The sequence below is a fragment of the Ambystoma mexicanum genome, chromosome 3q, assembly GCF_040938575.1.
Source record: "Ambystoma mexicanum isolate Mex_15411 chromosome 3q, UKY_AmexF1_1, whole genome shotgun sequence".
NCBI lineage: Eukaryota > Metazoa > Chordata > Amphibia > Caudata > Ambystomatidae > Ambystoma > Ambystoma mexicanum.
In genome coordinates, this window is record NC_090926.1 from 1015506748 (window position 1) to 1015534113 (window position 27366).

Consider the following 27366-nt stretch of genomic DNA (forward strand, 5'->3'; position numbering starts at 1 on the left):
CAGCACTTAAAGGTCAATGGATATCGTCCTCCACATGCTGACGAACTTTGCCAGCCAGCCTCCCACTGGGGTGCGCAGGTGGGGTCCCGACGCCACGGCCGGTTCAATCCTGCTTCGCCGTGGAGGTGCTGCCTTGGGGACCATGGTGACGACGGCAACCTCCTTCAGACTTGTTGCAGCCTCTGTAGGTCTCCTGGGCCGAAGTACGGGACGGCTGACGGTATGATGACATACCTCCACCAAAGCCTTTGGAAGATCCCTTGGGATTTCCCGCCGGAATGCCGAAAGGATGGCCGTCGCTGTTGAAGCGTGACCAAGGCACGAGCCGTCTCAGTGTCCGCCTTGATTGTCTGAAGAGACGCATCCACGGTTTTTCCAAACAGATTGTCCCAGTCGAAAGGCATGTCCAATACCCTCGACTGCACATCCTGGCGAAAGTTAGTGGCCCTTAACCATCCCTGCCGACGAAGGAAAACCCTGTTGCCCACCTGGCAGAACCCCGTGTCGGCGATGTCCGTGGCCACGGTGATGGCATGGTCCGATGCCACCTCGCCTTCCTGCAGGATCTTCAAAGCTTCCACCCTCTTGTTGTCAGGAAGGAAGCCCAGGAGGGGAGCGATCTTAAACCAGAGCTCCCTGTTGTAACGCGCCACAATGGCCAGGGCTTTGGCCGCCTTGATGGTCGTCGCACTGGCCCACCAATATCAAACTAGCCTAAGTAAGGGTTTGTCGGCCAGCCAGGCAGGATGGTCTTAAAAGCTACAAAACAGTAAGGTACACCCACATAGTTTATTGGGATTGTCTGGGTCAGGAGACTGGTCTACACCATTCAAAAATACTATCAAGGGTGTGGTGCTGGGCTCAGACTGTAATCTTTTGTGCAAAGGAGCCATTTTAGGTCTGCCTTGTGGTTCCAAACAAAGGGATGAACAAAAACAAAATGGCAGAGTAGGACATAACTAAATGCATCGTTACCCTAATGGCTATCATGGTGGTTCATTGGGCTACAAATGCGGTAAAAATGAATGCACCCCTGGTTCAGCAAACACTGAAACAAAGCTGTCACCAGCTGTTAGGGGAATTCTCAGAAATGTGGCAATTCCCTTCTACCAGCACTTTTTGCTGGACTTTTAATTGTTACCCTGGAGAGAGTGAGACTTTTCCCCACTCTCTCATATGTTTTTCTGTGATTTGAACTCTTTGTTTCTTTTGGTTTTGGAGTCTGACAAACTCCATAGGCATCATCTTTTTACATTGTGTCACACAGCACCTTCAGTGCAGTGGCACAGTGAAGTCTTTCAGATTTGCCAAAGATTTAAATTCCTTCCCTTGGATTAACTATTGTTTCCAAGAGCAGTTATGTGAAATTGACTTTACTTGCATTTGTAACTTTCTAGACCCATCACACACTATCTTACAATAGGGTGCTGGAGGGGTTACCTAGTATCCCCTTTGTCCAGTTTCTCATGTAACATTTTAATGTTACCCTATCTAATATTAATGGCTGGTGGCAGCGGCTTACTTTTTACTACCAGAGTGTTTTTACCGTGGGCTGCAATTGCAGCTACATTAAAGCACCCATGGGTGCCATTTGTCAAAATGGCCCCAATCTTCTTTTTCGCCATTTCCTTTTGAAAAGGTCCTTCTTGAGATTTACTCTGCGCGACAAACCAGGTTTGGTCCCTTTGTTTGTTTTGTCTTTGGCGGGGTTCCCTGCTGAAGCCTGCCTCTGGCTCCAGTGTGTCTGGCAGTGGCACAAAGCGAGGGAGGCTCCCGAAACTCCCTGTGCTTAATCCCCTTGGTTACAGGAATGCGCCAAAGGGGAATGGCTGGCTGGCTGTCCTCGGAGGACAGTCACCCTGCTGTGTGATTGACAACTAGGCTGCGAATGAATGGGAGAAACCTGCATAAAAGGCAAGGTCTTTTGCTTGGAAGGCAGAGTCGACCACTGGACGAAGGAATCCAAAGAAGAACTTGGAAGAGACGCTTGCTGCAACTCCTGGACCGTTGGTTTGCCCAGTGAAGCCCTGCTGCTGTGCTGAAGCTCCGAATTCGCCTCAACTAGAGAAGCCCTGCAAAGACGACTTCTCCCCTTGGGTTGATGGGACCAATCAACCCCAAAGCGAACTCGTCTGGACATCCTTTCGGAGTTGGCTGTATTTCCATTGCTGCTGCAGGAACCGAGTGCCAGGGAGAGGAACACAATAATCGAGTGCATCGTTTTTAAATCGGACCCGAGCTCCAGGAAGATACTCCAGACTCACATGAAGCAGGACTGACCGAGCCTGAGCCACCTCAACAGAGTGCTGGACCCCAGATACGAGGAAAGTCCATAAGGTATCCGAGAACGGCGGTGGTGCTATTCGTGAGCAGCTGAAACTGCGAAGTGCAGCTGATCTGAAGTTTGCCCATTGCTGCAGCTGACCTTCGAATCGTAGTGCAGCAGTCCTTCAGACGTCCTCCCTCTTGTCGCCATGACTGAGGCCCAGGAAGAACAGGATCAGCCATACTACAACTGCAACAGAAGCCAGCTGGAACAAATTTCGTCAGTCCTAAGGTACTGTAAACTAAGGGGTACGTACTTCTTGTCGTGTAGCCATGCTAGCTCTCAGTTGAGACTTGCCTCGATTGTCTTTGGCAGAGTTGCTGCAGTTCGCCCCTCACAAGCCTCCCAGCTTGTGGCCCAACAGTGATCTCATTTCTGATTTCTAAAACATTGTGCAAGACTTTTTACTACCTTCAAGAATAATTTCAGCTCCCCTAGACTTTGCTCAAGTGACATGGGCTGTCATGGCTCCCTGATATTCTAACCTCTGACTTTACAGCCGGGAAAGGGTTAATTTACTTTGCATTGGGGAGGTCGGGGGGGGGGGGGTTCAAAAGTACTTACCTGCTTAAGAATATTTGTTAACCTTTGTTTTATTCCCTAAACCTTTTCTATTGACACCAACTCAGTATTGCTCTAAATGTGCCAGTGATATATCAATGTCCACATTGTCCTAGTTATTTCAGTCACCTGAGGGTGTAGGAAGTGTCTGTGTGCCACTACTGAATTATTGAAATTTAGAGTGTGTATTTATTGAAGTATATTTTTGTGTTACATAATTGTTCCCTTCTAAAGAAGGCGTATTCAATTGACTGTTTAATAAATAATTGTTTAATCAAGAAACCTTGAGAGTAAATGTTTATTTGGTTGGATACTTTTCCCTGTGGATCTCTATGGTGCAACTCTACAGCTCACATTGACCCCTCTTGAGATAAGCCTGGCTGCTCACTCATTCTACCAACTTGTGTAGTACATGCTTATACCAAAGGTTGGGTTAACTATTGCCCAGAGGGCAAGGCTGGTGCAGTCTCCCACAGGGTACTGAATACAATCTTGCCTACCACCAGCCGACAGCCACAATACACCCATTTCCTGGGAGCCATAAGGGCTACCATAGGACAGCACATCAGAAAGGGTTGCAGTGGCAGGGAGCATCCAATTGAAGTTCTACTGACAGCAGAAACTAGGTAAAAGATCCAGTCAAAATTCACAAAAAAGCAAATGGTTAAGGGTTCCATAAAATAGGACAACAGAACCATCAACATTGAATTCTTCCCTAAAACTGGGATAACTACAGTTTTCCCCATTAATAAGCTCACTTGCATGCCATAATTGTGACAACATGCCGGCTTGAAGAAAAAAGTATCATAGTATTATTATGCCCCATTATCAATACTGTATGGCTGGTCAGGGAATATGCCTATGGCTAGAAAGAGTTTACACCAACAAATGCAAAGTTCTCACCTGATCGAACAGTATTCAAAAATTCAGCAATCTTTTTGGAATCTACATCAGTGCAGTTCTGGAACTTTTTCACCAAATCTCTCTGAAGGGCTAGGATCTCAGGCAAGAATTTCACCAACCTAAGCTCGGCATCCTAAGGAGGACAGAAACATAGTGCCATTAGAATGCTAGGAAGTGCAGCGGGGTAGCCACAGGGAATTTGGGGGGGGCGGTGTGTGTGTGTGTGTCTCTCTACTTGCTTCTAAAACACTCACCTTCTGTAGGAACCTCCACAGGATAGGAACAGTGTCCTTCCCATCTTTCTGCTGAGCTACGTGCCACAGGTATTCAATGGATATCCTCTTCCTGCAGCTCCAAATTCTGGAGCAGTGAACATGGCTCTTTGTGGGAAGGCTGGTGAGGAAGGTCTTTGGGTCGCCGTACACGATTTTCACCACTGGGTTAGAGCTGATCCTCTTGTCTTGGCTGATTCTAAAGTTCACCTCTAGCAACCTTTTCTCTAAATTCTACAAGAGACAAAGAATCCCAGGGGCTGAAGTAATGAGCTCCAGCAAGAGGTTCAGAACACCACAAACAAAGCCATCACATTTAGTAACAAGATCGAGCTGTGCCCTAACTATGCAAAGCCCTAGTGACCTACATCTATCACTCGAACTGACAGAGCAGGAGACAGAGTTTTAGAAGTATAGCTGATGCAAATGTTTTTTTAAAAACCCTCATATATTGAATCATCTGGAATTTGGGAGGAGTCACATAACATTAGGAAAGTTATCTTTGTCCCGTCATTTTTGCAAATCCTAACCTTTTCAGTGTCCTTAGGATACATACATAGGCGCGAACAATCTGCAGAAAGTTTCTTATATAATAAGGCTCATAAGGAAGATTTCTGTGACACATATGAATTAAAGTGTAGCTTGTGCTGATTTTAATTCATTAACAATTTGAAGTGTGTCATTGCACTCAACCATTCTTGAGGCTAGCGCAACTACCCAGAGCCACACCTGTTCTGTAAGTTTCTTATATAGTTTACAATTTAGGTGGTGGGGTGCACATTATATGCCCCAAAGTGCTGTACACCACTGAGCAAATGTTCTCCCCAGCACTCGGTGGCCTGGTGGGAATATGGAAGGAGGGTGGGAATGCGGTTTTGACACTTTTAAGGTTTTCCCCCAACCATGTCTTCTAACTCCTACTGCAAAGCTTTTGATTTGTATCAGGCAAAAGCACCTAAACAGTATTTTTCTATTCTTCAACCACAGACCAATTAACATTCAGCTGAAAACTATAACCATCTTTGAATGGCCTTTCAATGGTTCAATACTTTTGCGTTCCATGCATGGCAGTTGAATGGACTGACTTTAAGAAAGATTCCTAAAAATGAACATCATTAGGTACTTACCAAGTGGACCATGTGTGGTGGTTCTACGTAAGTGAAGAAACTACAGTATTGTCATGTCTAGTGTTGGACTTTAACATTTGAAGTTTAACAAGTGAAAGCATTTGTATTACTCACACAAAGACAAATCTTTTTGTTTCTTATCAGAACTAATGGGTAGTAAAACCCTGAAAGGAGACTGGCAACTGCAACATAATTCTTACGTAAAGGTCTGATGTTCTCATGACTTCATTCACATGTAACATTAGGAGACTTTAGAAACATCACACAGCTACAAAGAAAGGGAGTGTCACTTGTTAGGAGGAGCGCCTTAGAGGCCTGTGTTCACAAAATATAGGGTCATCTTCAATGTTAGGTGGGTTTTTTAAAGTCACCACCTAGGGCAGGATTTAGCAAAGCTAACCCAGGGTTTTCAAGGTTATTCACAACCCCAGATGAGCAAAGATATTCTCTTAAGTGTTGAGATAGCAGCAAGGTTGAACTAAGGGGGAAGGGGGCACTGTTGTGTAGAATCATTTACATTAGGCAGAAACATTACGTAAAAAGATCCACAAAGGTTAGTTATAAAAATAACACTAGTATAATACTACACAAAGGCACACTTTGAATATTCCCAGTTTAGTAAAAATACTCCAGTTATGTATTTGTATTTTATTTAGATGTATAGTGCCTTCGCCAAGGCTCTGTACACTATGAACAAGAGGGTACAAAAACATCAACTTATTCAGTGGTCCAATGACAGGCAGTAAGAAGGGGAGAATTAGGTTGTTGACAGGGAAGTTAGAAGATGTGCCTTAAGACGGGAGCATAAAGTGTAAAGGGAGGGGGAGGTGCTAATATCGGTGTTAGGAAATGTTTCTCTTTTAGGCAACTTTCCCTCTATATTCTATGAACCCACAAACATTTGTTTTTGTTTTTCATCCTGTCCTGACTTTTTACAGAGAAGTGAAGCCTTCTGCTTCACTTCCCTAACCTTTTTCTCATTTTTGACATGGTGAAACTGATGATTCCTTTAGACGATCAGTACTGGGAAACCATGTATCTTTCCCTTTTGTCTTTTACTTTTTACCGATAACTTTTTAACAATGCACACAGCATCTTACAAAGCAATGCACTGGGGATACTTTTCTATAACCCTAGACTATTGCACTGGGGATTTTTGGTTACTTACATATGTGACTAAGGACTAGCTGGTGGCAATAATTATAATTCTTACCATTTTTGCATTCTTTTTAGTGTGCACATTCACGTCTACTGCGTATGGCTGCTAAATGTGGCTAGTGCCCTAAAATGGCCCAAACACAATATGTTTCACTTGTCCTTCGGCCACATTGTTTTCTGGCCTTCTTCCTGCCTTCTGAGGTCAGGAAATTCCTAATATGGTCATGTATTTGCCCTGCAGCATTCACAGGCTATATGTGTGTGTGTAGACCCAGGAAGTGATTTGTATTTATTTCAGCACACAAAGTCCGGAGGCATCTAGGCGCTAGTTACAGATAGTGAAAGGTTCATTTGTAAAAGTGCAAGAACAAGGATATGGTTAAAGACAAATTAGGTATTAATATACATTTTAGCAAGGCCGCACCTCATGTTACGGAGGGCTATGTGAAGTATGTACTAGAATCAAAAGTCGATACAGAGAAATGCAAAGCTTGGCAAGGCCTGTCAAATGTTACTAAGGGCTAGAAGCCAAGAGTTATACAATTAGTCACTCACTGTGATGGAATAAGGGCACAGCTAGGATCGACTTTCCATCATTCTGCAGTAAAGCATAGCTTGGCATGGGCCACACCACAAGTAAAGAGGGCTACAAAGCGGTAGTTATGCAATTGGTCATTCATTGAGGAAAGGTTACACAGACTGGCAAAGCCTCGCATCAAGTTGCAGGGGGCTACATCAGGCAACAGAGTCAAGTAGGCATGGTGGCACAGACTGGCAAAGCTGTTGGGCAGAATTGCATGCAGTACCCTCTAGGACCAACACATACAATTGGGACTACAGGTGTAAGCAAAACCAACCTTTGGTATAAGTCTGTACTACACAGTTTTTGGTAGCGAGCTAAGCAGTCAGACTGAAAACACTTATTAATTTATTACAGAGTAATTTAGAAAACATTCACTAGAAGGAGGAAACTTAATATTATACACAAACACACTTCAATACCAAACCAATAAGTTTCTGAGTAAATTAGGCTGCCCTGAAATAGGAGCAAAATGGCATTTCAGGTACTTTGAATGGGAGTAAAAAGGCACAAGTTAATAGAATAGATCACACATACTTTCCTAGGCAGTGCAAATAGTTTCAGTTCACTAGAGGACTCAAATCAGTTCAACAGGCCTAGGCTAAAATCAATGGGCTAGTGTCTTGGATAGGAAGGGGCACTTCTTGTAGTAAACGGGTAAGTCGTTGCCAATGTTCTCAGAAGTAATTTGTACGAAAAAGAATCATATGTTGGGTCACAAGCTGATTAGGCCTGTAAATTGGGAAAGTTTCACGAACTTGCACCGCGAGAGGCAAGTACTCTCAATCAGGTTGGCACAGTACCTTAGTATGAATAAAAAGATGCAGCTGAAGACGTTGGTTCCTGGCAGTTCCTGCAGATCTCACTGGTCCTGAGCCTCAGTCGTGGGGACAAGAGGCAGGACGTCGGGAGACTCCTGCACTGCACAGGGACGGGTCAAACAAGCTGGCAAAATGGAAGATCTTTGGTTCGAGTAGCTGTCGTCAAGCACACAAGCTGGTGTCCTTTCCCCTGGTTAATCCTAACCAGCTCCGAGAAAAGTATCCTGGTGGCTCACGCGTTGCTTGGTCCCACCAACTTAAAGGAAGAAGTCGTCCTTGAAGGGGCTTCTCTGTCGAGATGAACTTGGCGATTCGAACCTGCAGCAGGGCTTTACCGGGCAAATCAACGGTCCAGAAGTTGCTGCAGCCGTCCTCTTCTAGCTTGTCTTCGGTTCTTTCGTTCCAGTGGTCGACTCTGCTTTCCAGTCCAAGAGACTCACCTTTTAGTTTTCTCCCTTTCATTCCAGCCTAGATGCCACTCACCCAGCAAGGACAGTCAGCCAGCCAATCACGCCAGAGTGCATTTGGGTCTCCTAGGAGACTAAGCACAGGGAGATTCGGGCACATCCCTCACTTCCTGCCCACCCCAAACACTCAGGCGCCAGAGGAGGTCTTCGGTCTTAAAGCCTGCCAAAGGCGTACGAACAAAGGGACCAAACCTGGTTTGGCATGCAGAGACAAACTCTAGAAGGACCTTTCCAAAAAGAAATGGGGAAAAAAGAAGACCGGGACTTGTTTAAACAAAGGGGCTTAAGGCACCATCTGGAAAAACATGGCTCCCGCGATTTTTAGATACCGGTGTTCACGGTCGGGAAAAAGCATGGTTGTTTGTTGTAAAACCACTGCCACCAGCCATTTTGATAGTAAAGTGTAGCATGTGACTGCTACATGAGTTTCTAGACACGGGATATTAGGTAACCCCTCCAGCACTCTATAGGAAGATAGTGTGTGATGGATCTAGTAATTTAAAAAAATCTAGAAAAGTCAATTTAACCTTACATTCTCTGGGAAACAGTAGTTTATCCCAGAGAAGGTATTTAAACCTTGTGGAAGTCTAAAAAGACATCCCTGGGTTACTGCACTGGGGGTGCTTTGTAACACACATGAAAAGATGCCTATGGAGTTATCTTAAAACTCCATAATCAAAGAACACAAGAGTAAAACACACATTAAAATAAATGAGAGTGGGGAAAGAAGGCTCACACTCTCTGCAGGTAAAAAAATCAAGTCCTCAAAATCCAGCAAAGTTGCTGGGGGGTCTCTAAAGTGAAGGGAATTTGCACATTTATGAGAATTCTCCCTAACAAAAGCCTCGCCTCAAGTTGCAGGAGCTCCATCAAGCAGCATTAGAGTCAAGCAGGTATGGTGGCACAGACTGGCAAAGCCTCACCTCACGTTGCAGGGGGCTACATGTGTGGCAGTTTTTACACCAGGTAATCACAGGGAGGGATAGCATAGTGGGGATTTGGCTAATAGTAGAACGGGCAGCAGCAGTGAAAGAAGGAGCAGACGCCAGTGAAGATATCAGGCAAGGAGGAATGAGCGATATGCTCTTTGGTTACTTACTGTCATGCACTCACATTCACGGACACGATGCGGTTCCCTCTCCAAGCCACAGTTCTCAATTAGGTACAGAAAGCATGTTACTCGGCAACAGCAGCAGAAGCCTGGTACACTGGAACCCTGGCGAGGGCAGTACAGCTTGTATTCCCAATGGAAATGGCAGATTTCATGGAGTGTATACACACGCAATTCCTTGGCAGCCCTAAGCGAGAAACAAACACCTGTCCTCACAGCAAACACGGGACATGATGTTCCGCACCAAGCCACGCCTACCAACCATTCACGTAATCCGACACGTGACACAGACAGCCAGATAACGTGACTCAGGTACTGTAGCAACAACGCTGTAGTAATGACTTAAAACAACGGCGCTTCCCGTTGAACAGCGTTTCAGCTGTTCGTATCAGCGTTTGGCGTTCGTGTTACCTAGATTCTTCTACCTGAATTTCTGACCACGGACAACTCTTTTCTGGACTCATTCTGCCATTTCCTTGTCAGCTACATTTCATGATTCTACAAACACCCTCCTCCGACCTCGGATTTCATCACGGACTGAATTACCTTTTCCCACGGCTACTTGCATATTGGACATTGGACGTTGCTAAGTTTCCATGGACTGCTTTGGATCCTCCCTTGGCATTAGGTGTTTTTTTTAACCTCTTTCTTGCTTCTGTGATTCCTGAACAATTGTGAACTTACCACTCAGAAACCTTGTACTCTCCTCAGGTGCTCCAAGTGGGTTAACTCAGCATTTACCCATCACTTACCTCCAGGTATTCTGCTCTGCTCTCTGTTGCCTTTAACTCACTGAGGGAACATGCTCGTTTTCCTTGAACATCTTTCCACTCCAGGCATCCTCCTACTCCATTCCTGAATATCATCACTTGGTAGGTGTCTTCCTCATACTCTATAGTATATTCACTGTATAACTCTGCCCATACTTACCTAACCTGCCCATTTCTTTGCAGCAGCCATTCTGAGGACCTGTAGTTCCTGTTCCTGCCACCTGTGGCCCTAATCCTCGAACAGCGAGTGTTTTGTATCACACTGTTGGTTGCTTAGGGACGGAGGTTTTCATACTGCACGCGAATCTCGAGTCTTGACACTTACCAGATCGAGTTGGCAAAATATAGGGCCTAGAGTTTGGAAGGTTTCATAGAATGTTGAGCTGGGCCTGCTCTTCCATGCTCTGACAGGCTTGGACAGGGCCTTTTGTGTGGGTCTTTGCTGGGGGGCGGCTTTCCACGGCTGCCGGCTTGTAGTTGGCTACAAGTGTAGTCAGGAAACCAATCGGGAGCTTAGTTTACTCCTCATCACTATGGCGACCAAGTCAGCCATCAGAGGCACTCTGGTGCTGAGGATGATGGTGGCCATTAGTGAATGAAAATGAAAGCATTGGGGCCAGTGGCGCTGAGAACGCATACTTGAGGTTGCTGCATAGTGAGGCATGAGGCGTTCAAATCTAAGTGCTCGTGCAGGATTTAAAGATGCACGGAGCTGCCGTGATAAATTGAAAGCGCATTAACAGAAATGAGGGATAAACGCACACAAGCCCAGAAAGGGCTTACCTCATCAGGGATGCCACTGGCTGGCACCAGGGAGAGGTGGTCGTCGCCGTGGCTGAGGTGGTGCTGCAGGCAACCTTGACACCGTGGTTGCAGCAGGCTGGGACTGTCTGGTCCCATTCCACAACTGTGGTGCCAGAGTGTTTGGTGTGCATGTATGAGTAAAACCTACAGTGGTTACTGATTGGACCACTGCTGGCTGAGTGAGTGGTGCAGATCCTTACCACTGGTGGGTCTGTTTTTGACATGCACCTGGATTTGGGCTAAGAAGTTGTCTCCTGCAGCCATTCCAGGAGATCAGTGTTGAAGCCAAGTATCCTGCGTAGCCGTGCAGCCGACTGAAGATCCGTGGTTGACTCCTGGCGTCCTTTCTTGCAACTGTCCCAGTGAAGCTCGGCTGGACTACCTAATGTGAGAAGGGCCTCAGCGGTGCTTTGACCCTTGGACTGGTGGGACCAACCAGTCTCTAAGTCTTTTCACGTTCCTATGACTCGTCTCGGGACCACCTGATGGACCAACCAGCTCTGAATTGGGCTAATGCACCAGAGCTGTAGCTGTTCTGTTTTTTCGCCCAGAACTTTAGCAGCAATCTCATTCTACAAGTCACCTAACTGCCAAGTTTCAGCTTCCCAGCATCAAGGGATCCTGTCCTGGAAGGTCTTCTTCGACCGTGACTAGAGAGACTCCTGCTGTCGCCTGTGTGTGGTGACTCTTACTGAAGCCAGCTTTCCTCTGTCTGGGAGAGTGTCCTGTAGAGGCCTGCATCATTGCCTGCAGCATTTTTTCATTGGAAGGGGTTGCACTCAGCTCTTGGACCCGACCGGAATCTGCCTTGCACCCGCAGCTCCTGGGCATTTTCTATTGGATCCAATGGCGGGAAAACCTACCTCCAGTGACTCCAAGTTGACCTGCCTAATCACTTGGCAAAATCAGAGTCAGGCTGGTGAGTAATCGCAATACTTGCAGCCACACTGGTCTCCCCTATAATAAACATTAGCATAAACTTTGTTTATTTCATTCTTTCACTAACATTTGTTTTAAAAGCTGTTCTACTAGTTAGAAAAAGCATCTTAGTTACCTGTAATATTCTTTAGAAGTCTTCTGGAAAAGATTTAAACACCACAAGACTCTTTCCTAACTGTGTGCCCTCTCCTAGAAGAAACTTTTGGGCACAAGGATCCAGTCAACATAGGGATTGGACTCAAGGTAGGGTACTACTCTTGTGAACTGATTTTCCCTACTGCTTAATTACTTACCTCCATTTCAGGTATTTAGGTGAATTGTATGCATTTGTATAAACCTAAAGTGACTGTATGTATATATGTTTAATAACAGAGTGTTGTGTGATATTACCTGCTTGCTCCATTTTTCTAGTGTTTTGGGCCTGTAATATAAAGAACATTTTGGTATTACCTGTCTAAGCAGAATTATTGTGTGCTTTACTGTGTAGACTCATTGTGGACCCCTGGCCACACTCACTCACTCTCCTGAGACTTAGGGCCTTATCACGAGCTGTGCAATAGCCATTAAATGCAGCGTTAACGTTTCACCACCGCATTTAAGGGTTGGGCCAATCATGAGTTGGGCGGAAAGTTTGGAGTTTTACCTTCAGCTTTTTGCTGGAGGTAAATCTCCAGCTTGCTGCCCATTTTCGGCACTAATACCAGCAGCGCTATTACTGCCGGCGGTAAGAGCACCAAAAATCCCCATGGAGTCCAATGGACGCTTAAAGAAATGGGGAATTGCAGCCTTACCACTACTTGTGATTCGGCGCAAATTGCGCAGGACAGAGTACAGTAACACTATTTGCATTGGGGGTATCCTACTGCCGGAATATCGCCTAGGCTGTGATGAGGCCCTAAGTCTTGATCACTCTCTAGGCTTACCTTGATTGTGCTCGACTAACCTCTCAGAGTTCCCCTGTTCACAAGTAGTTTGGCTTCCTGAAATCTGTCCACTAGGCAGCCAGATTTTAGAAATCTATCTTAACAGTTAGGAAGGTGGGAATTCCAAAATTTGGAGGCAAGAAGATGGAAGTAAGAAGATGAAGATGCTGAGAACAAAGAGCACATGAAGGGGAGTGTTCTCAGTGGCAGAAGGAGGGTCATTAGGGTCTAGTGCCCAATAGGCAGGTCAAGATAGGTTCTTAAGAAGCAAAGGTCAGCGTTCCTAAGGAAGACTGTTAGCACAAGTAAGTACTTTACATTAGAGTTAGTTGAGGGTCCAGGGGCTTCACAGCAGACACCCTAGGAGGATTCCAGCAATGGGCCTGGGTGAACTGGACGAGAGGCCTCCCAATCACAGAAAACACAGCAAAACCACACATAAATCACTTAAGGTAAGTAAATACCCAAGCCAGCACAGTGCCTCAGCACAGAAGAGGATTTTGCAGCAAGAGGACTTCAGGATATGCAGCCAAAAGACTGGTCGTTGAATTCCTTCATTAAGAAGACAGGGCACTGGAAGGACTTTTACAGCAAGGATCACGGGGAAGGCTCTAGGCCAGGGTTTCCTTGCGGCTGGATGCAGCTCTGGATTTGGAGCTTTTTTCAGGAGCACATAAGAAGACAGACTATCGCTTACGGATTCTCATCATTTGCAGTGTCCAGCACTTTGGTGAGGGGACTTTTTTGACTGGAATCATGTCTCTGGAGATCCAGCATGATGCCCACAAAGTTTCAGCGAGACTCAGAATTCGGAAGACTGTGAACTGCATAATGGCTCGAGGTCCCAGGGTATTGCAGTCCTGCAAGTTCGCAGCACGGCATGGGATGGCCCAAAATTCAGTTCTTCTCGAGTCTAGCGGGACTCACCAGGCCCTGAGCCGAGGTCATTGTTTTCAGAGTCCCATGGTCGATTGGAAGAGTATAGCGTTCTTTCATCGACACTTGTAATTTCAATGTTATTTTTTATGAGTTATTTTTTACTGAAGAAACTCGTCGAAATATATAGGGGGGAGGGTTGGGAAAGTGTATATAAGGGGTGGGGGTCAGGAATAGTTAAAAAACAATAGAAGGTTGGGGCGGAATCCCCTCAGAAATAAAAATAAATCAATTTTGATGAGTTTTTTCGGTAAACATACTCATTTAAAAACTATCGAAATTACAACCGTCGATGTAATGACATAGAACCGATTGGAAGGAAGGGCTACAGCAGGCTCTGGTTGCACAGCAGGCTCTCTGGTAGCTGAAAATCGTTTCAGCCGCAAATTCTGCATCTTCGTCTTTGGTTCCCGAGGTCAACTACCTCTTCAGCTTCCAGGATCAGACTCTTATGCAGAAACCCAGCCAATCAAACAGCCTTGCAACATTCAAACTTGTGGGGTTGGCAATCCTGTCAGGACAGCCAGCCTTCAAGTTTGAACTGGAATCTCGCATTCAGGCTGAAAGACAAAGGGCTGCAGAGTTTTGGACTTCTCCCTCGGTTCCTGGCTTCACAGACACTCTGGAGCCTGGGCGTGGAGTCCACAGGACTGCCGCTGAAGATTAAAATCACACAAAAGATTTCCTGCCCTGGATGTCAGGGGAAGGAACAAGAAGAAGGACAAGGAACACTAAAATGGCGAAAAAACAAGACAGGGGCCATTTTGATAAAATGACCACCCATGTGTGCCTTTACCGGGGCTGTGCAAACAGCCCGCGGTAAAGGTGCACCAAATTAATAAAAGGTTCACTGCCACCAGCCATTGAAGGTAAGCTTGTCCCTGTAACCGAATTGTTACAGTTTTAGTGTGAAAGGGGATACATTGCATCTCCCCAACACTCCACATAAGGTGGGGTATGCTGATTTCACCAAATGACCCGTAAAAGGGATCCAAAGATTCATTCTACCCTTGCGAACTGTAGTTCTCACGTGGTTTGCCAGAGAAAGTTAAAAGGAGAGCCCCTTGGGCAACCCAGCAACAATACTCACTTATTGCCAAAATGTTGTCAAAGAGGATAACTTTTAAAAGACACTATGGAGAGTCTTAAAAATGACACCCATAAAAAGAGTAAAAGATTCTCTGAGTGTGGGAAATGTTCCCACTCGCCGAGCTATAAGGACAAATAATCCACCAGTAAAAGCAAAAAAGCTCTGGGGTTGACACAGGTCAGGAAGATTTATCATGGCTATGAAAATCTTACCCAACAGGTAGTCTTTAAGGTATCCCAAACGGTTCCTTAGCTGAGGAAAGAGGTGAGTAGTCCAGGAGGGCCAATTTAGGAGGTGCAGGTAAAGTAGTGAAGTTAGTTAGTGCAGGACAAATTCAACATGCGAAACAGGGTCTGAAGTCTGTTTCCAGTGAAAGAAGTAACAGCTATCTGCTATATAATCACTTATAGCTCTTCAACTGCCCCTTTTCCAATGGGAATATAAATAATTTCAGGCACTTGAACCCTTAGAAAGTTAAGAAAGCTCGCTGGGGACATCGCTGGGGGAAGACTCACCCTCATTGTCACAGTCCAGGGTCGTTGGTTCCGGATTCAAGGGCAATCACCACAAGCTGTCTCCAGGTACCTGTGGAGACCTAGTACAGGTGGGGGGTGTTGAGAGAGATTTCTCATTTTGCAACTTTCCCTACATAGTTTCAAACATAACCCCATTCATTTTGCTCCGTTTTAACCCTAGCCTGACCTTTTGAAGGGAAGTAAAGCCTTTAGCCTTTACTTTGCCTTATGCTCATTGTTATGGGGAACTGATCGGTCCGTCAGACTCTCAGTACTGGGAAACTATGTTTCCCTTTTGCATTTTTGTACTTTTTAACATTGCAAACAGCACCTTGCAGTGCAGTGGAAATAACTTTTGTATCACCCAAGCTTTTAACACATGTTTTTTTTAAAAACTTTTATATGCGTCTAAAGACAATCTGGTGGCAGCAGATACATTTTTACCATTTTTGCATTATTTTTAGTGTGCACTTTTGTCGCGTCTAGCTACTAAACACAACTAGTGCCCTAAAATGGCTGTGCCACAAGATATCTGCTTGCTGGTTTGGCCTTCTTCCTGCCTTGCCAGATCAGGAAACTCCTTATAGGATCATGCACTTGCCCGTGAAAGCTGCCGTTTTCATGGCCCCCTGCTGCCTTTGCATGTGTTTGGGCCAGGAAGAGGGCTGGCATTGTCTAGTCCCACTCCAAATCCTTGGTGCCAGAAAGTATAGGTGTGGGGAAAATGTGAAACCAGTTGTTGTCCCTGGTTGGCCAACTACTGGCTGTTTGAATTGGGCGTGGACTTGTTTCCAGCTCAGATTTTGGATAAGAGGACCTCTGAAGCCATTTCTTCAGATCACCGTTGCAGCCAAGAATCTCCCCCAAAAAAGAACAGCCTGCTGAAGATCCAAAGACGACTCCTGAAGTGGTTAGCATCCCTTCCAGTCAGCAGTCCGGTGAAGCCCTGCTCCAATGCCTGATTTCTGAAAGAACTGAGCAGTGCTTAAGCTGTTGGACTAGTGGGGCCAACTAGTCTTGATGCCTTCGAGGATCCTGCCCTACTGAGGTTTCGGAAGTGTCCCTGAACTGCCCAGTGGACTGACCAGCTCTCTCTCATGGGCTACCTCACCAAACGCGTTGACGTTCTGCAATTGAGTCCGGAACTTCGGTGGGCGCCATCTTGTGCCACACGTTGCATTCTCTCTGAAATTCAGCGTCCCAGCACAAAGAGATCCTATCCTGGAGTAGCTTCTGTCACTGCGACTGGAAAGACGCCCGTCTTCACCTTTGTTCAGAGACCATTGCTGGAACTCGCCTTCCTCCAACCTGTGAAGTGTACTGAAGAGGCCTGCATCAGTGGTCCTTGCATTTCTTCATCGACAGAGGTTGCATCTTGCAGCTGCACCCGACCAGAAGAATCCTTGAACCCGCAACACACTCGGCACCTCTCACCGTAACCAACAGCAGAAGGACGAGACCCAAGCAATCTCAGACGATCCACAAAGTCATCTTGGAAAATTTGCATCTGTCCCCTCATGTCCTCCATAGCATAACATTGGGAACAAGTCCTTTTGTCTCCTTAATTCATTCCACTAACCATTGGTTCGAGTATCCTACCCCATAACAGGTTACCCTTGGGTCTGGACTAAGAGAAATCACATACTTAACTTGTGAAAAATAGTCGTCAAACTTTTAAACTATCACCAACACAAGCTTAATGAAATTTACCATTCTGGTGAGACACATTGTGCTCCTGTGACTTATTATTAAAAAAAGAACAAGTTACTTTTTTACCTGGTAACGTTCTTTCGATGGGATGGTCCGACGACGTATTCCATATCTATGACAGGTAATGTCCACAGCTGTGCTGCTTCGGAAAATCTTTGGCATCTGCGTCCTGCATCGAAGAAGTCGATGCGCCGTCCCCGAGGACCTCCTCCGACGGCCGACGTCACCCGATGTGATAAGTAGGACGCACGACGCCCATAGCCTCAGTTAGTTATAGTTTTTTCCCAGAACGTGTGCCAGCAGTTTTCTGCCAGTCAGACACACAAAGCTTTGCGGAACGCAAGCTGCAATCGCAAAAGAAATTCTGCAGCGGGGAAGCGATATGGAATACGTCGTCGGACCATCCCATCGAAAGAACGTTACCAGGTAAGAAAGTAACTTGTTCTTCAAGGGGATTGGGTCCTCCAACGTATTCCATATCTATGACAGACTCCCAAAGCAGGACCAAGCAAGGAGGTGGGAAAGAATTTAGAATACAAATTTAGTATGCCCAATCAAATTGCGGAATAGAGAACTGCCTTGCCAAAGGCCAGATCTTGCCCTCTGATGGAATTGAGGGAATAGTGACGTACAAAAGTATGTACTGAAGCCCAGGTGGCTGCATCACAGATGTGACGAATAGGAACTCCCCTCTGCAGGGCAGTAGACGCAGCCACTCCTCTGGTAGAATGGGCTCGCAAGCCAGCCGGAGGGTCCTTACCCGCCAAGCGGTAACACTCGGAGATAGCTAAAATAATCCAACGAGACAAAGTCTGTTTCGTCACAGCTTGTCACAAACGCTTTCCAGCGTAACCAATGAAAAGTTGAACGTCCACTCTGACCTGGGACATGCGCGAGATATAAAAGCTCAACGCTCTCCTAGGATCAAGCCTATGGAGCCTCTCCTCTTCCTTACCAGGATGTGGAGGAGGATAGAACGCCGGAAGAACAACCTTCTGGCTCAAATGAAATTCCGAAACCACCTTCGGAAGAAAAGAAGGACGAACTCTAAGGACAACCCTGTCCTTGTGAAACACAGTGAAGGGTGGCTTACCTGAAAGTGCCTGTAACTCACTCACTCTGCGAGCGGAAGTAACCGCAACTATAAACACAGTTTTCAGAGTTAACAGCCTCAAAGGGCAAGAATGTAAAGGCTCAAACGGAGCACCCATAAGAAACTTAAGAACAATGTTCAAATCCCAACCTGGCACCAAAAACGGTGACGGAGGGAACACATTAGTGAGCCCTTTCAAAAACTGCGAAATTAAAGGAATCTTAAAATAGGAACACTTTTCAGACGAGGGCTTAAATATGGACAGCGCCGCCAGGTAACCTTTAATGGTCCCCACTTGCAAGCTCCTGTGGGCCAAAGAAAGCAAAAAAGACAAAACCATGGGAATGTCGCATTCAAAAGGATCCACATTCTGAACTCTGCACCAGTCGCAGAACTTGCTCCAACGGCAACGGTACAGAGACTTAGTTGCCGGCCGCCTGGCCGAGAGCAACACCTCCATCACGTCTTCAGGGAGGTCCCAATCCCTATACCTCAACCTTTCAGAAGCCAAGCGTGAAGATTGAGGGATCCGACCTCTGGATGGAGAACCTGACCCCCCTCCCCTGAGAGCAGATCGTCTCGGTAGGGAAGACGACGTGGAGGGCAGATGGACAAGTCTAGAAGGTCCGGGTACCACGTCCTCCGGGCCCACGCCGGAGCAATGAGGATCATCCGGGAACCGAACCTCCGCAACACTTGCGGGATGACGGGGACTGGAGGAAACGCGTACAGCAGTGGGAATGACCACTCCACCACGAACGCGTCTCCTAAGCCTCCTCTTGGAGGAAATTCCTGCGAGCAAAACCTTTCGCACTTCCGGTTGACACTGGAGGCGAAGAGATCCACTTGAGGGGTCCCCCAAAGGGCGAAGATCTCCAGGAGAATCTCCTGAGCCAGCTCCCACTCGTGAGAGATCGTGTTCTGCCTGCTCAGAGCGTCCGCCGTCTCGTTGTCGTTTCCGGCCAGATGAACTGCCGAGATCGACACTTCCTGCTGGATGGCCCAGAACTCGAGCTGCATCGCCTCCCTGCACAGCGGAAGTGACCCTGCCCCCCCTTTTGTTGAGGTAGTGCATGGCAACCGTGTTGTCCGTCAGAATCAGGACACTCTTCCCGCGCACAGTCGGCAGAAAAGCCTTCAGGGCTAGCCTGACGGCCCTCAGCTCCAACAGATTGATATGGAGTCTGGACTCCGACGGAGACCAACGACCGCTGAATGTCAGCTCGTTGGCATGAGCTCCCCATCCCGTGAGGGATGCGTCCGTCACGATCGTCACCTCCGGCCAGGGCAGCCAAAATGGGGCACCCTTCATCAGATTGCCCTCGACGGCCCACCACAGAAGGTCCCGGGCTACCGAGGGCGGCACCTGAACAGGGTCCGACAGCCTGCCGGAGGACTGAGACCACTGGAGCTTGAGCGCCCACTGCAAAGATCTCATCCGCAGATGAGCCTCTGGCACCAGAAGAATGCAGGATGCCATGAGGCCGAGCAGTCTCAAGAACTCGGACGCTGGGAGAGTCTGGGCAAACTGAAACTTGTGCACCATCTGCTGAATGTGAAGAGCCCTCACCTGAGGAGGAAAACACTGCCCCAGGGACGTGTCTAGCACTGCTCAGATGTACTGGAGCCGCTGCATTGGTGTCAAATGGGACTTCTTTAAATTGAGGGAGAAGCCCAGCCTGTGAAGGGAGTGGCAGGGGACGGACAGATGATCCAGGACTTGCTCGGGAGAGCTCCCCCTGATCAACCAATCGTCCAGGTAGGGGTAGACGTGAATCCCCCCTTTCCTGAGATGCGCTGCCACCACCACCATGAGCTTGGTGAAAACCCTCGGGGAGGAGGTCAATCCTAACGGCAGGACCCAAAACTGAAAGTGCGAGTCGCCAACCGCGAACCTCAGGTACTTCTTGTGCTTGGGATGGATCGGCACATGGAAGTAAGCACCCTTGAGGTCGAGAGACACCAACCAGTCCTGAAGTTGAAGGGCCTGGAGGACTTGAGAAAGAGACACCATCTTGAACTTGTCCTCCCTGAGGAGTTTGTTCAAAGGACTCAATCCCCAGTCTTTCTTTGAAATCAAAAAATAAGGGGAATACCATCCCTTGATCCTCTCCGCTACAGGCACCAGTTCTATGGCGCCTTTCTCCAACAGGGCTTGAATTTCCTGCGCAAGGAGCGGATCCGGACTCTTCAAAGAGAGGTTCCCTGGTGGATTGTCGTGAGGCCTCTGCCGAAAGGGAAGACAGTAGCCGTGGGTTATGATCTCCAGAACCCACACATCTCAAGTAATGGCTTGCCACTCTACAATATGCTGCGCCAGCCTTCCCCCAACCGGCGAACCATGGGACCTGGCCTCATGACTGAGTGGTAGCGGCTGCGGCGTTGCCTGAGGGCAAAGAGGCAACTGCCGGAGCGGCCTTGGCACCTCGAGTACCTTTGTTTCCACCTCTGGCACTCTTACGATGGCCTCTTTGACTGCTAGCTCCTCTCGCTTTACTGAAGGACGAGTGATAGCGAAAGGAACCTCCCCTCCATTGCTGTCCGCTAGGATGAAAAGGCGGAGGTTGGCGAACTGCAGCGCCCAACGACTTCGCTGCAGCTTTCGAGGTCTGCAACCTCTCAAGGCTCCCGTCAAAGGGCATGTTGAGGAGCCGGGACTGCACATCAGGAGCGAACCCAGACTTCCTCAACCACGCAAACCTGCGCATTACGGTGCTCGCCGCCATGGACCGGATGACACAATCCGCCAAGTCCAAACCCGACTGAACGGCCTCACACATGGCATCCTTGCCATCCTGAACCATAGCAAGGAAACCATCCCGTTCGTCCCCTTCGGGAATATGATCAGCCGCTAATGCAACACAGTTCCACAGAGTGTGAGTGAAACGAGACAAGGCACATATGGAGTTGGCCGCCTGAAGCGCCATACCCCCAGAAGAAAACACTTTCTTTGCCCAGCCGTGAAAACGTTTGTCGTCCCTATCCAGAGGGATGGTAGGATACGACACCTGCTTTGCCGGGGCCGTAGCCGCCTGCACCACCAAACTCTCCGGGGTGGGGTGCCTAGACAAGTAGCAGGGGTCGCTACTGGCTGGACAGTATTTTCACGACGAAGACTTGCCCACTGCCGGGAGACTCTCCGGAGCAGTCCAAGCCGCCGCCACCCTTCTCTGCAAAGCCATATGAAAAGGCAAAACCGGGTCAGTGGGTGGACCGAGATCAAGGATGTCCGTGAGATCATCCTGAACGAACTCCCCTGGGGGAGCTGACAAACCCAAGTACTCGGTAACCCGAGACATAAGGCCCCGATATGACGAATCGGCATGAGTGCCAGGCTCCGGCCGACAAAACTCCACCTCCGGAGAGGTGTCCAGTCCACTGGCATCATGCAGTGACTGCCTCAGGTCATCAAACTGACTATATGGCCCGAGATAAGGTCATCTGGAACCGTAACCGGAACCAGGCTGCCATCAGAGCCTTCAACACCCTCTGAAATGTACTCCAGGCGGGAAGAGGAAGACCTCTGCAGACCAAAGCAGTGCCGGACCTTAGCCACAGCCTTTTTAGGGGCAAACCCCGTGCCACGAGGCCCCTCCGACACCATCGCCTCGAAAGGCGTCGAGGGCGCCGAATGAGTCGGCGCCAGCGTTGACAGAAAAGGCGTCGAGGGCCTCCAGTTTCGGCGGCATCGACACAGTCCTCGAAGCCAGAGCTCCGTGCGTGTCTCTCGACAACCTGGGCGCCGACGGCGTCGACGACCCCCTCGAAGACGGAACCTCGAGAGAAATCGTCGACGACCTCTGCGGCACAGGATCACGCGGTCTCGAGCGCGTCGAGGACCGGGACCTGGAACAGGAATGGCGAGAACGTGCCGACCACCCGAGCCCGAAGGCGTACGGGCGGTGTCTCTCGACCGGTGCCGACTGACCCCACACGGAGGCGCAGACGGACCGGTGCCCTGCGATTCCAGAATCGCTAGCATCTGCTTCCCGAAGGAAGCCCATTCCTCCGGTGTCGCTTGCATGGAGGGATAAGCAACCCGCCGACGGGCGGAGTCCTTGGAAGAGGACGGGGAAGGCGACCTATGCCGGCGCTTCCTGGAATGCCTAGAAGATGCGGAGGAGTGGCGAGACCGACTCCTGGAAGGAGACCCACCGGACTTCCGATGACGACGCGGAGAGTCACCCCCCCGAGTCATCGGTCGAAAGCCCTGCAGACCTAGACCTCCGGGGCTTAGACACCCGACCTACCGACAGTTTCTTCTTGCGTTCACGCAAGGCCTTTGCAGTGAGCGACTGGCAGTCGACACAGTCGTCCGTATCGTGGGCCTCCCCGAGGCACCAGAGGCAGGCATCGTGCGAGTCCGTGACGGACATCTTGGACCCACAGTCCCCGCAGTTCTTGAAGCCCGGATGCGGGGTCGAAGATGAGAAAGACATCGCCACAAACAACCGAACAGGTTCAACGAACCGAGAAAGAAAACAGTAACTCCAACGAGTCGAGGCGTACCGAGATTCACAAAGCGAACACGTTTGCGGAAAAAACAGAACTGAGGCTATGGGCGTCGTACGTCCTACTTATCACATCGGGTGACGTCGGCCGTCGGAGGAGGTCCTCGGGGTTGGCGCATCGACGCCAAAGATTTTCCAAAGCAGCACAGCTGTGGACATTACCTGTCATAGATATGGAATACGTCGGAGGACCCAATCCCCTCGAATTGTTATTATGCGCAGCACGCCCAAAGGCCTCAGTGTGCACATATAACAAAAAACACTATAAATAATACACGAAAATGAGAAGCCAGAGTCAGAGGAGTGCAAGACCATAGTTATCCAAGAAGGGTAATCTAGTCTTTGTTATTAAAGACCCCATTCATTTTAGGGTTTGTACTTCTTAAGATAATTGTCTTGTGATCTGGTTCCATCACTGACTGCATTTAAACTACTTACCTGCTTTTTCTCACTAAAATATTTGATGTATATTTGAACCTATGGTGACCATATTATATGTGCGTATCAGATTGCTGTGCAATACTACCATTCGATTCATTTTCCAGTGTTTTCAGAAGGCCTATCATAAATAACTATTTTCAAGCAAGACGGTCTAAACTTAACTATTATGTGCCACACTGTGTGGACTCATTGAGAGCCCCTGAACCCACTCACCCGAGAATATGCCTTCACTGCTTTACATTGCTACCTTGATTGGGTTTTGGCTAACCCCTCAGGCTAACCTCTCAGAGTACCCTGTTCACTATAACTAGAGTGATGACCTAAAATCTGTCCACCAGGCCAGATTCTAGAAATCCATCATAACAAATTTGTGGTAAAGGTGGGATATGGTTTTGGGTACTCAGTATTTTTCACTGGTCGATTACTATAATTCTGATCACACAGAACACTGTAATTTAAAGGTAATAGGCTGAATGGAAACTAACTCGCATCTCCATATCTCCCACTTTCACTATGACTGTGTTGCTGGTCTACTGGCCCCAGGATGCAGATACCGCATTTTATATGGAATTCCCAGCACTTGTGCTGGAACTGCTAGTGAATACCCTGACCTAATCATTGAGGGGGATTTTAATCTCCCTATGAACTAGGTCTCGGCTAAACCTGTGGTCAAATTCTTTACCCCTGCCTCCTATGCTGTTATATCCACACCCATTCCCCTTATTTGGTCAGACCATTTTATGGTACCTTTTTCTATTCCTCTTAAAACTCTACCTACAATGGCTGCTAAGCCAGCCATTCTTAAACGTAGCTGGACTAGGGTGCCTAAATCGGAGTCGATTAGTCTGATACAAACCTAGTGCAGCACTGTGGAAAACTGCACTTTAACCACACTGGAAACCGCCTTCCTTAAGGTGACAGACACACTGGCCCCACTTAAGCTATGTAAACAGCGAAACAGTGAAACCGTCCACCTGAACCCTGGTTCTCACAGGAGCTTAGGGAAAGCAAACTTTGCTGTAGACAAGCTGAAAGAAAGTGGCGCCAGTGTTATTCTCCCAAATCTAAATCCATCTTTAGTAACATGCTTGCTGCGCATCATACCGATATAATTAATGCAATACTAACATATTTTATAATGACGGTGAAAAAAGCGATCAATAAACCTAAGGCTCTATTCGACCTAGTCCAAACTCTATCCACCCCCAAGACGGGACAAGATGGTGTCCCCACTTCTCAGGAGCCATGTGACTCCATCTCCACCTTTTTCCTTACTAAGATCGCGACCATCCAAGACAATATAAAAACAGAGGCCATATCAGCCAAGAAGGAGATGGCTCCTGCTGTACTCCCCCTTACTGTAGGTTCCTGGTCGACTTTCCCTCTTTCCCTCTTATCTCTAACTCAGATGTTCTTTCTGCTATTCAGAAACTAAAATCAGCCTCTCCTGCAGACGCCATATCCTTGTCTCTCCTACAGGATACATCCACCGACCTAATTAACCATATCACCTCAGCAGTTAACATCTCATTTCCGACGGGAGAAATCCCTGGTCATTCCTCTGCTCAAGAAGCCCTCCGAAGGATCCGGAGGTGTTGGCCAACTATCGTCCCATCTCTCTTCTGCCGTTTCTAATGAAAGTCCTGGAGGCGTTGGTTCCCCTTCTTCTCTCGACTTTCTTAGAAGCCTCGCAATTTCTCGATCCCTTCCAGGCCAGTTTCCCGGCAGGCAGAGGTACCGAGTCTGATCTTAACTCAGTCATGGACGACTTGTTGTGTCTAGTTGATCAAGACGGTGTCGGAGCAGTGCTGCTATTAGACCAGTCGGCTGCTTTCGACACCGTCGACCACTCTCTTCTGATTTTCCAACTTGCTTAGGCAGGGATTTCCGGCCAAGTTCTCAACTGGTTCACAGCTTTCCTGGCCGATCGCTCCCAGTCTATTTCTCTTCCACCTTTTCGTTCAGCTCCTGTCTCTCTTTTCTGTGGAGTCACTCAGGGATGCTGAATTTCTGCAAGACAAGTTCCCCCGTTATCTGCCTACTGGCACCCTCCCCTCTTTAGCCACCCTTCGGGTGGTGGTGCCTTGTTTTGGGCTAGTCCGCAAAGGGGGCTGTGCTTTCCCGGTTGCAGCCGCCAAATCATTGAACGACCTACCCCTGTCCTTGTGTGAGATCACCGACCACCTGACCTTCCGGCGGAAACTGAAGACTCTGCTCTTCTAATTAACTGCGGTCTGTAAATTCCCCTCACTTCCTCCTCTAGCGCCAAGATGCCCTCGGGTGTACGTGCGCTCAACAAGTATAATTAACATAACATAACGAATAATGGCTGCCTACTCTTAATGTATAATGTGTAATGGTTTATTGAGAGGCCATCCTCAACACAGGGAGTTCCTTCCCTCCAGACTCAAGGTGTCATGCAACAAAATGTTTGAAGGATTCTTTTTTTCAGCCCTACTTCAGACGCATATCATGCCAATTGGATCCCTCCCCCTGAGCTACCAATGAGCCAAGAACCAGGCCGGTGTACAGGAAATATATTTGTATTTAGTTAAATTAAAAATTAAAAGTAATAGAAATCAAACTGAACTACAAGCGCCACCTTCTTTGTGGCGCACCATTAACTTCTTGTTACTCAAATCAATTACACAATTTAGTTAAAAAAACACAAATCACAATTCGTTACCGTCTACAAATTTCGCTTCAAGAAATAATTAAACTGATCAATAACCAAAACAATTATAAATGTACTGCTGTGGAATTTTGATTTTCTTGCGGGATTAAAAGGCTAGCAGTAGGGTTTCAAAATTGGTACAAATACATATGGCAATTATGATCACCCACACTTTTGGTTTAAATTAAACAGGGTGATTTACCAGTTTGTTTTTAAGACCCCCCCCCCACTCCGGTCTGTGTTGGGGAAGTTGGACAGAAAAAAAGAATTGGAATGATTAGGGACTTTTGGATTTCAGACTCCCCTCCACTGAAAGGCCTGTGTTGGGGAAGTTGGATGGTAAAAATTGGGACTATTTGAGAATTTAGGATTTTTAGCACCCCCGCACCCCAACTTGAATGACTGTTTTAGGGGAAAGTTGGACAAAAATATTGGACTGATTTAAGAACATCAGGGTCAACAGGACAAAAAGGTTTACCCAATTATGTTATAGGCTATAGTTTTTCAGCACACACTGGGAAGTGAGCTTTGTTAATTTCAAATTTTAACAACAATCACCCTGTAGTGTTCTGCCGAAGGGAATTAATTAAATACATATTTTTAGTTAAATAGGCAAAGGATCTACACAGTCTTGCCCCCTTGCCCCCCACCCACTAGATGGGGAAAGGATTGAAGGCCAGCAGATTCCCCCACCTTTTGGCTACAAAGGGCTGAAGTCTACTTACTTTGAAAACCTCTGTGTAAAGTTCAGGACGGCCAGCTGAATGTCCGAACAATCCACTCTCAAGGATGGCCTCCCGCTCTCCAACATTGGAACCAGTCATCTTTTAACAATAGACAGCTCCACCCAGATGCATTCTCAGAAATCTCCTCTGGTGTTTCCTTGCAGCTGTCAGGTGGTAGGTTGCAGCAGCACACTTATTATGGTAAATTTCAGCAGCTCTGTCCCTTCCTCCTAGTGCAGTCCCACTTAAATAGCAGCGATGATACTGCCAATTTTACAGTCTTGAGGTAGTACCATGCAAGAGTTCTCGCAACTAGGATTGGACAGTTACCCTTCTCTCTCCTCCCATATCCAGCCTCAACAAGCAGATTGGTTAAAGAGTCTGGAGCAGACATTTGCATCCCCACTTACAATCCCCTTTTGTTCTCCTGTCAAATTTCTGTCAAAAACTAGTTATGTAGCAAAACTGCATAATTTTACTAGCAACTGCCATAATATGACATGCATTACTCACTATAATAGCATTTCTGATGATTGTATCTGCTTAGATTCACATGTTGTGCATAAAGTTTGACATCTAGTGGTAATCACACAGTTTTGCATCTTTCTTTTGAAGATCGAAAGGGGACATCAACATGAGCGTGACTGTAACACTATTCCTATCGTGACGTGCAGTGTACCCAAAATCCCTCACGCATGGAGGTCCCTCTGGTTGTGTTTTTTCTGCTGTGAGGGAGCCTTATAGTCAGCGTGAGCGAGTACAGAAGAGAGAAGGTGTGAGAGGTCTATGTTCCTTCTACTCCATGAGTGGAGGACAGGTGGGTGCATGTGAATCTAAGCCGATACACTCATCAGAAATGCTATAATGCTGAGTAATGCATGTCTTCTGATGCTTGTGAGTCTGCTTAGA

At 47.5% G+C, this 27366-nt stretch overlaps 1 protein-coding gene across 3 annotated transcripts in view; it reads right to left on the bottom strand.

The window, feature by feature from the left end:
* RNF213 (ring finger protein 213) overlaps window positions 1-27366 on the bottom strand; it is a 3248263-nt gene that overhangs the window by 235984 nt on the left and 2984913 nt on the right. For all 3 annotated transcript variants that reach the window (XM_069655189.1, XM_069655190.1, XM_069655188.1), the window contains 2 exons: window positions 4045-4296; window positions 3791-3923 (listed from right to left, as the gene is read on the bottom strand). In XM_069655189.1, coding sequence (XP_069511290.1) covers window positions 3791-3923; window positions 4045-4296 — 385 coding nt within the window. The remainder of the gene's footprint in view (window positions 1-3790; window positions 3924-4044; window positions 4297-27366) is intronic.